The 16,632-nt window shown below is 41.1% G+C and overlaps 2 protein-coding genes across 4 annotated transcripts in view; one reads left to right on the forward strand and one right to left on the reverse strand.

The window, feature by feature from the left end:
* eif4e2 (eukaryotic translation initiation factor 4E family member 2) overlaps window positions 1-6,830 on the forward strand; it is a 69,224-nt gene extending 62,394 nt beyond the window's left edge. Inside the window, exons 8-9 of one of the 3 annotated variants that reach the window (XR_005462830.1) lie at window positions 4,328-4,505; window positions 5,397-6,830. The gene's annotated coding sequence lies outside the window, so the exon portion shown is untranslated. The remainder of the gene's footprint in view (window positions 1-4,327; window positions 4,506-5,396) is intronic. The other 2 variants (XM_038815881.1, XM_038815882.1) reach the window with 2 other exon arrangements.
* LOC119975927 (phospholipid scramblase family member 5) lies at window positions 1,024-14,548 on the reverse strand. Its single transcript, XM_038815884.1, is given in 8 exon segments — window positions 1,024-1,157; window positions 1,244-1,302; window positions 3,721-3,820; window positions 7,414-7,525; window positions 8,558-8,750; window positions 9,795-9,869; window positions 14,130-14,491; window positions 14,493-14,548. Coding segments are annotated over 8 exon segments (984 nt in total). The 3' UTR covers window positions 1,024-1,130.
* Between the last annotated feature and the right edge of the window lie 2,084 nt (window positions 14,549-16,632).

A 16,632-nucleotide genomic window follows, 5' to 3' on the forward strand; every position in this document is an offset into this window, starting at 1 on the left:
GGGGGGTGTTTTGGTGGCAAAACCATCGATATAATTTCTGTAATAGCCTACCAAACTAGGAATGACCAGAGTGCAGTGACATTTTGGGGCAGGAGCAGGGGCAATGTGACGATGGACTTCATCCCTTTTTTGCTCAATTTCTCTCTTCCCGTGGGTGATGATGATGTCGAAATAAAGAACCTTTTTCTTTAAAATCTGGGCCTTTTTGGGGTTTACCTTGCACTCGATTGATTGCAGTAGGCCTAGCAACTCAGATAATAGCTCTAGGTGTTCCTCTTCTGTGTCTGTTTGCAAGAGCAGATCGTCTACATATTGTGTTAGGGTTGGGAAAATTTAGAAAGTCCGTTGGCCAATTGTTGGTGGAAAATGGAGGGGGAGTTATGGAATCCTTGTGGGAGGTATGTCCACGTGTACTGCTGCCCTTGAAACGTAAATGCAAATTTATACTGGCAGGCCCTGTCTTAATGGTCGAGCAATGTGAAATACTTTGCCTGTACTCCCTGTTTGAGCATGGTCACGGGACCCATGGCAACAATGGTGGCTGCTAAAGGGGTTACCTTATTAAGTCACATAATATTTGTTTAACGTCTCTGCCATTTCCTTACTCACTCTTATATATCCTATATTAGCCTCTGAAGGTCTTGGATTTACTTTTGCTACTCTCTTACAATCTAAAGTAAGTCTGTGTTCGATAGGTTTTTGGCGGTAAGGAAATCAAGAAGATAGTGAGGAAAAATGGAGTTGATGTAGACGATCTGCCATAGTAATCTTGAATGGCAGGCCGGCCATATGGCTACAGTTTCTGTTTCTTCCATTCTTCTGTATTTTTGATTAATTCAATAATTTTTAGGATATTTTATTTTTATCCCAGAATAATACCCTTTACAATTGATGTTGTACATGATGTAGAAGCTTCTCTCGTATTTTCATTGAGAAAAAAAATGTATTCTCATCGAAGTAATACAAAATCTTTTCAGATAAATATTTTGCTCCAAGGCAATTGTTTCAAGCCACACAGGTACATTTACATTAACTGAAGCATAATTTATTTTCATTATTTTACACTTCTGCAGCATTTCAACTGTTTTGTCGAGCAACTTTGATGGTGGCAATGGAAGGAATCTTGGAGTTCAGCTCATTTCAAAGAACATGTAATTCTGTAAAACAAAACAATGATTATTTGTATGGGGAGGATAAACTAACTTTAACACTGAAGTAAATTTTGATCAGATTCACAACTTACGAGTAAGAAGGCAGCAGCCAGCAAAAGCACCTTTGCATTTGGATCCATGTTGTTTGGAACTGCATTTTAAAATAAAGCAAGTAAATACACAAGGACCAGTTTTCGGTCAAATATCACAAGACAATGTCTGAATATATCTCATACAATATACAGCAAAAATAAAAGCAGTCTATTTGTGCTCTACGTGAACTACTTTCCACCTTTTAGCCTTCTATTCCCTTTGTCATATGCACATATATCTTCCGCTTAAATATATCTGCACTATCTGCCTCAACTATTCCTTATGGAAACAAGATCCACATTCTTACCAATCAACTTATGCTCGCAGTGACTATCTTATATATTGATGGTCTCTTAAAAAACTTTTCAGAATGGTAAAGATCTCTATGAGGTTACTTCTTGGCCTTCTCTTTTTAAGAAGATAACCTTAGTCTATTCATCAATTCCTGAAAGATAACCTCACAGCTCTGCTCTCCTTCTTGGCGATATATTTTTACACCTTTTCCAATGCCTCTATGATATATTTATAATATGATCAGAACTGCACACAGCACTCGGGGCGTAATCTAACTTAAGGTTTGACACACGTTTAGCGTAACTTCACTATTTTTCCATTCTGTGCCTGTGGAAATAAACTCTGGAGTTTGATTTGCTTTTTTTAAATCTGCCTTATTAATCTGCATCGCTAATTTTAGGTTTTTATATTTGTGCTCCCAGATATATACCCTATCTGAGTTAGTTCCCTATTTTCAAAGTAATATATGACCACCTTATTTTTCTTATCAAAATGTAATACCTCACACTTAGGCTGAAATGAATTTGCCAATTATGTCCATTCTGAAAACTTCTCAATATCAATATGTATTTGTTAATCACTTTGTGAAGATTCCATAATGAAAAATGATTGAAAATTGGTGTGATATAAGAGATGGAAGTGCTTCTAAATCATAATGAGGCCATTAGACTGATTGTCCTTGTGTCAACTCCTTGAAGGAGTTATCCAAATAAAGTTGTTATTATCCAGCTTGCTCTCGCCCCGTAGTCTGCAAGTTTTTCCTTTTCAAGTATTTACCCAATTTTCATTTGAATATTGCTGTTACTGCCCCTTCAGGTAGTGCATTCCAGATAATTCTGAATGGTTGTGGATTAAAATAATAAAAGGTTTCCTCTGCCCTCTTATTTATCCACAATATTCTTAAATCTGTGTCTTCTCTGACTGCCAGCCCATTATTTAATCCAAAACTTTCCAAAATTTCAAAAACTTCTATCAAATCTCCCCTAAACCGTCACTGCTTGGTAGAAGAAAATCCCAGCTTCTTTAATCTCTTCACAGAATTGAAGTCCTTTATCCCTAGTACCATTCTTGTAAATATCCTAGTCCATAAGAACTGTGTTCGGTTCTGTGTGGCAAAATAAGAGTATTTAATTTGCACTGACATTCTACATAAAACAGTTGGTCATATATATTTACAGTAAATATTAATTCTATTTGGTATTGCAACTTTTTGAATTGTAAATTATTTGTTTGTAAATATTATTTCAGTATGCATATCAGTGTTGTGGAACAATAAAGGTCCTTCACATCAGGACATTAAAATATACTTTTGCTACACTTGCATCTTTTGTCTTTTAACACATGACTTACCAAAGGCGAAAGGTTTCTTGTGCATCAGTCTAGATACCTTTCTAACCGTCTAGGATAATATGAATGGTGTATATTATATCCTTCCAAAGCTCTTGCCTGAACCAAACCTGACTGCATTTTGGCTTCAGCATTCCTGGCAAAGAGCCCTGCATGCCAGAAAGACAAACCTGCAAATTACGTACACACTATCCACTATTGTCTACCCAATGGAACAGATAGATGGGAAATGGTAGATAGTGTGTGCCTGCTTTTCCAATATATTCTTGCAGACAAAGTTCTGCCCTAGAAATGTTAGAGTGAAATAGACTCATGAAAAATGACACTTAACAACATTTGAATAAAAATAGGAAATGAAGGATCATCAGTTTGAAACATTAATGCAGTTTCTCTCTCCACAGATGCTGTCGGACCTGCTGAGTTTTTCCAGCATTTTTAGTTTTTATTTCAGATTTCCAGCATCTGCAGTATTTCGCTATTGTATTAAGGTTTATATTGGCTTCTATATGGTAAAAGCACTCACAAAAAGGCACAATGTTAATTGTCCAAAATATGAATATTGTCACTTCTTAATAATTGCATTATTGAGGCCAATGTTACCACATCCAGTGCTCAACCAGGTATGGAAATAGCATGCTGGTTGTAAAGAAATATTTCTGCTATATGTTATGTAACATTGCCACGGGTCATGAGTTTTTGCAAATGTTTATATTCCATTTTTATTGAATATTACTGTGTGAAACACGAGGTGAAGCATCAGGCCACATGTTGTTCTGTGAGTTTGATCGATAAATATTACAACTTTCGTTAACTGCTCTTTATTAAATGTTCTTACAGTCCACACCAAAGTATTCATGATCCATGTTGTATTCTGAATTGTAGCCTTGCCACCGCTTCCAGATTAATCCTAAATGATTCCCAATCTTGGATGTAATCTGTAATGTTATAGACATGTATTGTTTAGAAATGGAAGCAGTATTATCAACACCACAGAGGCTGTCTTACACACTTAAATTGCAGCACATTGCTTCACAAGGTTTTGGTAAACTGTGTAAAACCTGTGACCATTTTTAAATTTTATAATATCTAGCTATCTCTGATTTTAGCTGCTATCAAGCAGGCAAATCTGCTGCAAATGTAAAATTGTTACGTGCCAAAATTCCCCCACAAAATTAATGCAAAGAACAGAAGCTCTGCTTTTAATTCAAATGTCTCGAGCTTCCAACAACTTTATGCTACTTTTGGATTGAGTACCGAAGGTGAGTTAATTACATTCCTATTTTACCTCACATTTGGGAAAAAAATCTTCATGAGCGAGTTCACCAAAAGCAACTTTTGAAAGATTTGTAGATAATGTGTGATTGGTATATTGCTTCACTAGATAATCACCAGCTTTTCACTGCTTCTCGACATCTTTTAAAGTTACCTCACTTTATTTTCAGTAATTTTGCTGGAAATTGCCTGATCATCATTGCCTGATTAATCAAAACATTAAAGGATTGTGTTGTATTCGTGAGCTTTGAATCAGTCCACAGGCTCACCGGACCGATCCATGGAAAGTATTGAAAATAGTTAGGGTGAATGCAATCCAGATGTTCACACTATCCAGAAGGAAGCAAGGTAAACATGTATTGCACATTTTGTCCCATTAACTCTTCCTAGTCATAGAATCATAGAATTTACAGTGCAGAAGGAGGCCATTCGGCCCATCAAGTGTGCACCAGCCCTTGTAAAGAGCATCCTACTTAAGGCCACACCTCCACCCTAACTCAGTAACCCTATCTCACCATATTGGACACTTTAAAAAAAAAAATTCAGAGTACCTAATTATTTATTTATTTTTCTTTTCCAATGAAGGGGCAATTTAGCATGGCCAATCCACCTAACTGCACATGGGGTTTTGGGGGTGAAGCCCATGCAGACAGGGGGAGAATGTGTAAACTCCACACAGACAGTGATCCAGGGCCGGGATTCGAACCTGGGTCCTCAGCGCCGCAGTCCCAGTGCTATCCACTGTGCCGCATGTTGCCCTCCCATTTTGGACACTTATGGGCAATTTAGCATGGCCAATCCACCTAACCTGCACATCTTTGGACTGTGGGAGGAAACCAGAGCACCCGGAGGAAACCCACGCAGGCAGACTCTGCACAGGCAGTGACCCAAGCCAGGAATCGAACCTGGGACCCTGGAGTTGTGAAGCAACAGTGCTAACCACTGTGTCACCCATCATCTATTAAAGCATTCAATTTCTTTAACAATAGTAACATACGTAGATCTTAATTATTGAAGTGGAGGAACTTTGTGTGGCCCGAGAGAAGGATAATTTATTCTGGTTGGAATTATGATTTCCAACTAGGATCAGAGCCAATCTAGAGCAGCCTGACTATGGACAATAGTTACCTGGAGGGTACACTGACTAACTGAAATTAGATGGCTCTTTATTGGTCAGCACTAAATCAAAGTCAACCAGAGCACAAACCAGAATGTTTTTCCTTTTTTGTTTGTTCATAGGATTGGAGCATTGCAAGCCAGGCCTGAATTTATTGCCTTCGAGAAGGTGATGGTGAGCCATTGAGCTACTGCAGTCCATGTGATGAAGATACATAAACAGTGCTTAGGTTGGGAGTTCCAGGATTTAGATCCAGCACCCATGAAGGAATGGCGATATAGTTCCAAGTCAGGATGCTGTGCGACTTGGAGGGGAAATTGCAACAAGTTCCCACGCACCTGCTACCCTTGTTCCTCGAGCCAGCAGAGGTTGTGGTTTTGGGAAGTGCTTCGAAGAATCCTTGGCAAATTGATGCAGTGCATTTTGTGGGTGGTGCATAAGGCAGCCATAATGCACTCGTGGTCAAGGATGTGATTGTTAAGGTGGTGGCCGAGGTGCAAATCAAGTGCGCTGCTTTATCCTGGTTGGTCTCAAGATTCTTGATTGTTGTTGGAGCTACACTCATCCAGACATGCCGATGGTAATCCATCACACTCCTGTGTTATGACTTGTAGATGGTGGGAAGGCTTTTGGGGAATCAGGAAGTGGGTCACTCGCAGAATACCTGCTTATGATCCATTTTAATAGCCACAATGTTTATATGCTGATCTATTTTAGATACTGATTGCTTCTTTTGATCCCTGGGATGTTGATATTGCCATGATGATGGAGTAAAAGAACATGGAATTATACACAGAAATATTGGAGTTTAAAAAGATCTGAGTTTTATATTTTAAAATGGACATAACCCCTGAGGGTGGTCGAGAATGTGCAATTAGCCACTGACAGGATTGACTGCAGGTTGTTTCTCTAATGTGACCTCTTCCTGTTTTTCCAGACAAGGTACTTCTAAAGGCATTCAAAGACTGATCATTCTCTCTGGTAAAGACAAAGGAACATGAGTAGCATCCCATCTCGATGGTATAATTGTCTAGACAAGTGTATTCCGGCCCCCTTGAAATATACATATATACATATAAAAGCCTGTTTGCTACCAGCCTGCTGTGGTTGCTCTGTCAGTCTGTATGTGTGCACTTTGAGGAAAAGCAGCTGGAGGTTTTCTACACTGAAGGTGTGTGATATAGTAACTGAAGCAGGATCACTGCAAAAATAGCCACCTTTTTGCAGATCTATCTTAAAAACAATCTCTGACTGTGGGAGTCAACCAGCCAGCAAAAAGGGTTCGCAGCTGGGAATAAGAACTGAAATATCTCCACCAAACCACAGACATTTGAACTTTAAAAAAATCAACTATTCGCCTGCAGAATTCAACTCTATTAGAATTAAACGGCCACAGTGTTCATCATCTACTCGCAACTCCAGGACTGTTCCGTATAACATTTCATTGATAGTTACTTACTATTGGACTCGATTCTTCTAATCTGTATGAATGTAGCTGCATGTGTTTTACCATTTTGTTGTACCTTTTTAGTAGTTAATGAACGGTACACAAGCAAGCCTGGTTAAATTGGCTCCTTTTTAAACCTTGGGTCTGGAAAAGGTACTCCAAGGAAAGGAAACCAGCAGAGGGTTGGTTGAATGAAGACATGGAGCCAGTCATCCCTCCTCACCTGGGTTTGTAACAATTGTGGATGTATCCCAGCCAGACGATGACAAATTGAGGGGTCTGGCCCATATCAACAACTTTTGGGGAACCTCAGTTTGGGCTGGTCATAACAATGGTGGGGGAATTGGCAATGTTAACGCTGATGAAAATCGAGGTAAAGTGGCATTTGTTGGAAACGGTCATTTAATTGCAATTAAGTGCCAAATACAATTTATGCCAAATCAGATCAAGCCTGAATGTTGTCCGGGCCTTGCTGTATGCCGGCACAAACTGCTTCATTGTCTGAAAAGCTGAGTGGAACTGAACACTGCAATCAACTGCTTATTTCTGACCTTGTAAGGCTCAGGACGGAAGGATGGTCATTGAATTCATTAATGTAATAAAAATTCCACCAACCTGAGTGACTTTTACTTCATTTAATTTTGAGTGAAGCAACAATGAGCATCAGCTAAATTATATTGAATAATTTATACCTTAAGTTCCTGATCAGAATAACAGCGGCAAGGACAACACGGTCCATGAATTTTCATAATGCCATGCCCATTCATGTCACAGATTTCCAGCAATGGTGTGAACATACTCCATCTGCAGCCAGAGACACAAAGGGACACGTTCACTTTCATTGCTTGGTTGCCTGGTTCAGCATTTGCAATGTGTATTGATGGACATCAAAGTAAAGCTGCTTCAATACTAGTTTATCTCCACTCCTTCCTTTGAGCCACTACCAATTAATAAACATTTTTGCATAATAGCTTTACAGCCATTCATGACTGGTTGAGTCAGTCCAAACTCATCTCGCATCAATCCCTTACTGTTTGGAGATGCTCAAAAGGCCAGAATTGGGAGAACATAGATATCTTGGAGGATTGCAGGGTTGGAGGAGACTACAAAGATGGGGAGGGGTGAGGCCATGGAGGGATTTGAAAAAAGGGAGCCAAAGTAGGTCAGCAAGCGCAGGGGTGATGGGTGATCAAGACTTGGTGTGTGTTGGGACATATGGACAATTGTGGTTTGGATGACCTCGGGCTTACAGAGGGTAGCACGTTGGTGCAATGGAATACTCAATTCTAATGACAATAAAGGTATGGATGAGGGTTTCAGCGGTATCTGAGCTAAGACGGGCAGCGTCTAGCATTGTTATGGAGCTGGAAACAGGCTAACTTAGTCATGGATGGGTATGTGGTTGGAAGCTCATCTTGGGGTCAAATAAGGTAAGGTAAAAAGTGATGTGGTATGGTAGCACAGTGGTTATCACTGCTGCTTCACAGCACCAGGGGCCTGGATTCGATTCCCGCTTGGGTCACTTGTGGAGTCTGCATGTTCTCCCTGTGTCTGCATGGGTTTCCTCCGGGCGCTCTGGTTTCCTCCCACAAAAAAAATCCCGAAAGATGTGCGTGTTAAGTGAATTCGACATTCTGAATTCTCCCTCAGTGTACCCGAACAGGCGCCGGAGTGTGGCGACTCAGAGATTTTCACAGTAACGTCATTGCAGTGTTAATGTAAGTCTACTTGTGACAATAATAAAGATTGTTAAGATTATTATTACAAGACATATTGCTGCAAACAATTACAATTGTACTGGTCTAAATAAATGGGAACAAACATAATTGGATTTACCTCTGCCTAATTGTGCCAATTTGTTCCTCCTGGGCATTGAACACGTATATCTCCATTAGGCAGCATCCAAAACAACAGGCATCTACCCTGAAGGGTCTGGCAAAGTGCAGTACCTCTTCTGATTGCAGGTTGTAGATCTTTATACAACAGGACCGGGCTGCACCGCACAAGTTCAAACACAGGCAGGAAGTATCTGAAGAAGAAATAAAACAGATGCATCTTCATAAAGCGGTGAAATGTTCTTTTAAAATATTCTATTAATATTTTATCGCGGTTTCAAATTAAAAGTCTCTTGCGACTTTGCTTTCTTGTTCCCAGAGTTCACTGTTAACCCTAAAGCAATCCCAGAATTCTACAATACGGTTCAGAAAGCACACACTGCTTCAGCTACTCATTGTGGTTTGGAGTATGCTACAAGAAGTACGGCTCACTTACAAGAGCAAACCGATGCATGGGAGCCAAAAATCCTCCCCCTCCCACCCATTCCCAAAACGGCAAGCGGGAGAAGCAGTTTTGTGTCCTGTAAATGAAGGGTTGCAAATTTTGTTGTCATTCTAGAATCATAGAATCTGGGGCTGGTTTAGCACAGTGCGCTAAAAGCTGGCTTGGAATGCAGACCAACACTAGCACCAGTAGTAGATTTTCTTCCCCAAAGACCATTGTTCAATTCCTGTACCAGCCTGCCCGAACAGACACCGGAATGTGGTGTCTAGGGGCTTTCTTTTCACAATAACTTTATTGAAGCCTACTTGTGACAATAAGCGATCATTATTATTAACTTACAGTGCAGAAGGAGGCCATTTGGCCCATAGAGTCTGCACTGGCCTTGGAAAGAGAACCCCACCTCACCTTTTAGGACACTAAGTGCAATTTGGCACAGCTAATTCACCTAACCTGCACATCTTTAGACTGCGGGAGGAAGCCGGAGCACCCGGAGGAAACCCACAGACACGGGGAGAATGTACAGACTCCTCAGTGATCCAAGCCGGGAATTGGACCTGGGACCCTGGAGCTGTGAAGCAACTGTGCTAACCACCGTGTTGCCCTACTGTGCAACCGTGCTGCCCAACCTCCCAAAATTGTTTTTTTTTTCCATTTAGGGTATGGAATGTACCTCATACATCTGCACTTTTTTCTGAATAACTTCTGTTGATTGATTTCAGTTTCTTCATTCATACAGTTCCCTTTCAACTGTAATACTTTGTCTTTTTCATTGTTCTGTCACCCAAAATATTACCTTCTATTGCCGTATACAGTTGTTCACCTTTTTGAGAGGTGATAATGTACGTTCTGCCAGGATCACAGGTAAGTCCTAAAATAGAAACAAAACAATGATAGCCTATCAGCAAATGCCTTTGAGACTAAATAGTGTCTGAAATTCTACATTATAATGACATTTGTTGTGAGAAAATTATCAAACGCAGTAATGAAAGGGCAGCATGGTAGCACAGTTGCTTCACAGCTCCAGAATCCCTGGTTCGATTCCCGGCTTGGGTCACTGTGCAGCATCTGCACGTTCTCCCATTGACTGTGCGGGTTTCCTCCGGGTGCTCCGGTTTCCTCCCACGGTCCAAAGATGTGTAGGTTAGGTCAATTGGCAATGATACATTTTCCTTAATGTCCAAAAAAAGGTCAGGTGGGGTTACTGTGTTATGGGAATGGGGTGGGCTTAAGTGGGGTGCTCTTTCCAAGGGCCACTGCCGACTCGATGGGCCTAATGGCCTCCTTCTGCACTGCAACTTCTCTAAGTTTGTCATCTTGTTCTACTCATTCACAACTTGCACAATTGTTTTCCCTTCGTTGACATAATAGTGGTGATGGTCCTTTTTCTTGAACTTTCTAGTTTAAAGCAACAGAAGTAACTTGTCAGGCTATTTCAAGAGAGAAGAATCAACCACAGTGGTGCAGCACTGGAGTTACACAAGGGGCAGATTCGGTAAGGACAGTAGTAGATTTCCTTCCCCAAAGAGCATTGGTGAACAAATTGGGGTTTTACAGCAATGAGGCAATATTAATTGATATCAACTTTTAATTTCCAGTTTATTTAAATGGAATTCAAATTTCTTCACTGTCATTCATGATAGGATTTCGAATTGAGTTATTTGGATTATTGGCTCATGACTCTGTATTACTAGCCCAGTAACATAATGACATTATTTCATAATGGTGTTATTACAAACATATAAAATGGGAGCAGTAGGCCATTTGGCCTCGAGCCTGCTCCACCATTCAATAAGATCATGGCTGCTCTGTTTGTATTTCAAGTTCCACATTCCCATCTACCTCCGATAACCTTTAATTCATTTGTCCAACAAGAATCTATCCACCTCTACCTTAAAAATATTCAGTAACCCCACTTCACTGCCTTCTGAGGCAAAGAGTTCCAAATTTGAATAACCTTCTGAGAGAGAAAACATTGTCTTAATCTCTGACCCATAATTTTAAAACAGTGCTCGCTAGATCTGGACTCGCACACGAGGAAATATCCTTTCCATGTTCACATTGTCACAACCGCTCAGGACCTTATATACTTCAATTAAGTCACTCCTCAGTCTTCTAAACTCCAGCAGAAACAAGCCCAGCCTGTCCAACCCATCCTCGTAGAACAACCCGCTCATTCCAGGTATCAATTTCATAAAGCTCCAAACTGCCTCTGGTGTATTTACATTCTTTTTAAATAAGAAAATCAAAACTGCATAAAATATTCAAAATGTGGTCTCACCAATGCCCTGTATAATTGAAGCATAACATCCTTTCCTTATGTTCAATTCCTCTCATAATAAAGGATAGCACTGCAGCACAGTGTCACAGTGGTTAGCACTACTACGACAGCACCAGGGACCCGGGTACAATTTCAGCCTTGGGTGACTGTGGAGTTTGCATGTTTTCCCTGTGCCTGTGTGGGTTTCTTCCATTTCCGGTTTCCTCCCATGTCCAAAGATGTTCAGGTTAGCTGGATTGGACACGCTAAATTGCACCTTCATGTCCAAAGATATGCAGGTTAAGTGGATTGGCCATACTCAATGCATGGGATTACGGGGATAGGGCGTGGAAGAGGGCCTATAGGGTTCTGTTTTAGAGGGACGGTACAGACTCGATGTACCAAATAACCTCCTTCTGCACTGTTAGGATTCCATTGGCCTTCTTGATTACATGCTCTACCTGTATGCTAACTTTTTGTGACTTATGCACATGAACACTTAGCTCTCCCTGCACCTCCTTCTGTCTTCTTCACAATATACATTCCTGCCTACCTTTGTATCACCTGCAAATTTAGCTATTATGCCTTTGCTCCCCTCATCTAAGACACTGATGTAAATTGTCAAAAGTTGAGGCCCAGCACAGCCCCTTAGGACTCCACGTCACATTTGCCAATCAGACATAGACCAATTTGTGCATGCTCTCTTTTCTGCCATCCTACCAACCTTCTATCGAGGCTAATACATTACTCCCTACACCATGAACTTTTATCTTCTGAAATAACCTTTAACATGATACCTTATCAAACGCCTTCTGGAAATCCAAGTACAGTGCATCTACAGAATTACTGTGAAAAAAGGACTCTAAGTATGATATAAAACAATCACCCAAAAATAACCTTTCTATAATCTGCTTCAAAAATATGTTGTGACCTCTTCAGCTATCCATCGCAAGCAAAAGCCAATACTTTTTTTTATCATTTTCTAACTATTTTCTGTTTTACACCCATGCTCCAAGTGTTTACTACCTTTATCTCCTAAGTGCTCACTTCCCCAAAACTTTTTGCATTTCCAATTGCTCAGTGCCACCCATTGCCCTTTCACTATTCATTTTTCAACTCATGGAATATGCTCAGTCACATCTTAAAACTACCCCAATGTAATGGCATAGAGTGGGGCATGAGGGCAAGGGAGGTTTGGCTTGGTAGGCAAGGGGAAGAGAGGGAAGCAGCAAAAGAAGCTGAACAGAAAATGTCCATCTTGATGGCAAATAAGTCTATGTGCTACTTGCAGTTATTAAAGGTTAGGGTTGAGATCAGGGCCTTGTAATGATACGTAGAATATCATTTGTGTGTAATTTAATAACCAAACTGTAAGTAAAGATAGGTGCCGTCTGCCGTTACTGGAACGCAGACAGGTTCCAGCATCTGACCACGAGATAGTGTGACGACAGGAGAACGTTACTGCAACACACGAGGTGTGCAGCAGAACATGGATAGCAGTCGCATATCGGGTAGCTGCTCAGAACATAAGATCGCAAGACATAGGAGCAGAATTAGGCCATTTGGCCCATTGAGTCTGCTGCGCCATTCAATCATGGCTGATATTTTCTCATCTCCATTCTCCTGCCTTCTCCCCATAACCCCTGATCCCCTTATTAATCAAGAACCTATCTATCTCTGTCTTAAAGACACTCAGTGAATTGGCCTACACAGCCTTCTGCGGCAAAGAGTTCCACAGATTCACCACCCTCTGGCTGAAGAAATTCCTCCTCATCTCTGTTTTAAAGGATCGTCCCTTTAGTCTGAGATGGTGTCCTCTGGTTCTAGTTTTTCCTACGTGGAAACATCCTCTCCACATCCACTCTATCCAGGCCTCGCAGTATCTTGTAAGTTTAAATAAGATCCCCCCTCTTCCTTCTAAACTCCAATGAGTACAGACCCAGAGTCCTCAAACTTTCCTCATACAACAACTTCTTCATTCCAGGGATCATTCTTGTGAACCTTCTCTGGACCCTTTCCAAGGCCAACACATCCTTCCTTAGATATGGGGTCCAAAACTCTCACAATACTCCAAATGGGGTCTGACCTGAGCCTTATACAGCCTCAGAAGTACATCCCTGGTCTTGTATTCTAGCCCTCTGGATATGAATGCTAACATTACATTTGCCTTCTTAACTGCCGACTGAACCTGCACATTAACCTTAAAAGAATCATGAACAAGGACTCCCAAGTCCCTTTGTGCTTCTGCTTTCCAAAGCAATAGTCAATAGTTTGCTTAGTCAATAGTTATTAATAATAGTTAATCATAATTATCTGTATTTAGCCACAGCATCTAACTGTACTTATCATTCACATCATAGAACCCTTAATAGTGTTTATTTAGTTAATAAATAATTTTGTTCTTTAACACAGCTGCATGTTCTCTAATTGATTCAACCACAAAGACACCAACATCCGTGAACATAGAGAACAGTACGATCCTTCCATTCATTAGCTCTACTTACTTTTCAAATCCTTCTGTCTTGTTATCTCAACCCATGTTCAAGAGCTGCCTTTCTTTGAACACTACTAAATAAAGCATTGCACTATTTTTGTTTCTTCATCTATGCTTACAGCCAACTTTCCTAACTCTGCTATTACAGCTTGGCATGTGTTTTTCTTTTGTACACAAGCTGCAATATAAATATAAATCATTAATAAGTATATGCTTAATTTGAGTCTACTACATTTTATAAAACCTGATATGATTTCTGAAACTAAAATACAATTTGCAATTCAGTTTTCCATTTCCCTGTGGTTTACAACTATCTGACCACTCATTATATCTGCATGCTGCACAAATCAGCTGATTGCAGAAGATTACTTACACACCTTGTTGCCCAGCCTTTGCAGTGATACATAGCTGATTGAGCTTGTGGAGTGGTTGCAATCCAGGGAGTTCCTGCATTGTCCCTTGTCCTCTTACGTCCATATGGAGTGAAGGGGTGTGTAAAACAGTCTCTATCCATTCTTCTTTCTGGGAATTGTTAGATGGAATCCCGAAAGAACTCTCTTCTTTTACTTTCTCAAAATCTCCATCAGCTGCTTTCTCCTCCAGGGCTTTTAATTTTTCTGAATTGATCCTAATCGAGTCTAGGTGCGACCATGTAGCACCTGAAAGTACCGTATTATCCACTGGTTCTTCAGTTCCTTTATTCTTCTTTTCTTTCAAACTACCTTCCACATTTTCAATGTGTTTTTTCCCTTTCTAAAAGTCCAAAAGGGATAGGTTGTGTGGTTACTGCAGACATTTCTGTCTGTTCCTTCACACTTGTTTAAAGAAACGCTCTGTAACTCACTATCAGATTACCAGAGTTACCATCACAACACACCGGATTTTCATTGTTTTTTTAATAAAAGATTCACTCAGGCAAAAAGTAGAATCCCTTCTCGGGTGGGCAACAGCATCGTTCACAAAGCCTCTTAAGAAAAGCAAGAGAACACTGAATACATTAGAATAAATTTTGGACAGAGAAAACATTCCCATGAAATCCAGTTCAATCTCACAAGACTGGGAGGTAAAATAAGTTTACACACTTAACTGTTGAACAATTGAGAGTCAAATGCTGAGAGCAAAATTTTCTGAAAACTTGGCTAATGGAACATATTTGTGTTTCCTTTATATTCATACAGTTTGTCACAGAAACCAGTAACACAACCAATGCATTTGCATCTGACTTCTGGGATTCCCAACCAATTGGAGCACTTGGACATGATAGCAATCCACATTTGTCTATTTCAACTCCACTATTTGTATCGACCCTGTGCGGACCAGAATTGAGGTATGGTTGAGGTTTTCATCCAAAAACAGAAGCTGTTGAACTGAAGCCACAATGCAACAAGACTTATTTCAGTGATGAGTTTCTGATGTACAGCTGCTGGTTATAGGGCCTGGAGACAGACTCTGTTCCCTGTGGATGGGAGAACAAAGTGTGAAAGATGCAGAAGGGGTGGGAACGGCAATTCATGTCCACATCTTTTGGTCATGACTGAGATTGATGGGGTTCTGGGGCCAGATATTTGAAGCATTATCGAAAATTGTGGAGGTGGAGATGTTACTGGGACCTTTACCTCTGAAAAGGACCCACATATCTGTGCCTAGGTTGTGAGCCCTCTGCACCACTTTGAACTGTACCACGTTCACCCTAGTACAGGACGTCGTACCATTTACCCGATGCATAATCTCACTCCACACCTCCATCCCAACTCCATTCCCAGCTCCTCCTCCCACTTCTGCTTCAACTCAATTGGTGCTTTCCATGTGGCCATGAGCCATCCGTAAATATCTGCGATTATCCCATTCCCAACTCATCTGGCGACAACAACCTATCCAACAAAATGCGCTCTGGCAACTGAGGGAATGAGGGCACAAAGCCTTATTACTTTATATACCTATACCCCCCACTGCCCCCCCTCACACCTGGCCTGGCAACTCAAATTTATTTTTTTAAATATAAATTTAAAGTACCTAATTCACTTTTGCAATGAAGGGGCAATTTAGCATGGCCAATCCACCTACCCTGCACATCTATGGGTTGTGGAGTGAGACCCAAGCAGTCACAGGGAGAATGTGCAAACTCCACACAGACAGTGATGTGGGGCCGGGATCAAACCCGGGGCCTCAGTGCCGTGAGGCAGTAGTGCTAACCACTGCACCACCGTGTCGCAACTCATATTTCTCCTGCGACTCGCCCACATTTGCAAATCTTCCTTCCATGAACAAGTCCCTCACACGTTCCAGCGTTCCCTATGCCACTGTCTATATGTCACACCGATGATTCCCACAAATAGGAGACCAACACAACACCCCCCCCCCCCCCCCCCCCCCCCCCCGCCTCAAACACCGAAATGCCACCATAGCTGGTTCCAGACTTTTAAGGACGAAGCCACCAGACTTACCATGTATTTCCTTGGGGCAAACGGAAGAGGGACCCTTAGACAAAGGGTCGAGACAAAGGGTCAGCTGGACTCAAAACATTACCTCTTTTCTCTCTCTACATATACAGCCAGACCTGCTGAGATTTTCCAGCATTTTCTTGTTGGAAATATAAAGCAACAAGTTATCTGCATGCAGTGAGACTACGCTCCCTGCCTCCCCTTACAATACCTAACCACTCCCATGATGTCCCCAGCGCAATAGCCATTGCATTGTGAACAGAAGTGGGGATAATGAGCACCCCTGCCTTGTACGCCTGTAAACCCAGAAGTCTCCCAAACTAATCGGATTTGTCCTAACACTAGCTATAGGGGTCTCATATAACAACCACACCTATGGGATAAAGATGGGCCCAAACCTGAACCTCTCCAGAACGTTGATCAAATAATAGCTCCACTC

This window comes from Scyliorhinus canicula, chromosome 13 (assembly GCF_902713615.1).
Source record: "Scyliorhinus canicula chromosome 13, sScyCan1.1, whole genome shotgun sequence".
Lineage (NCBI taxonomy): Eukaryota > Metazoa > Chordata > Chondrichthyes > Carcharhiniformes > Scyliorhinidae > Scyliorhinus > Scyliorhinus canicula.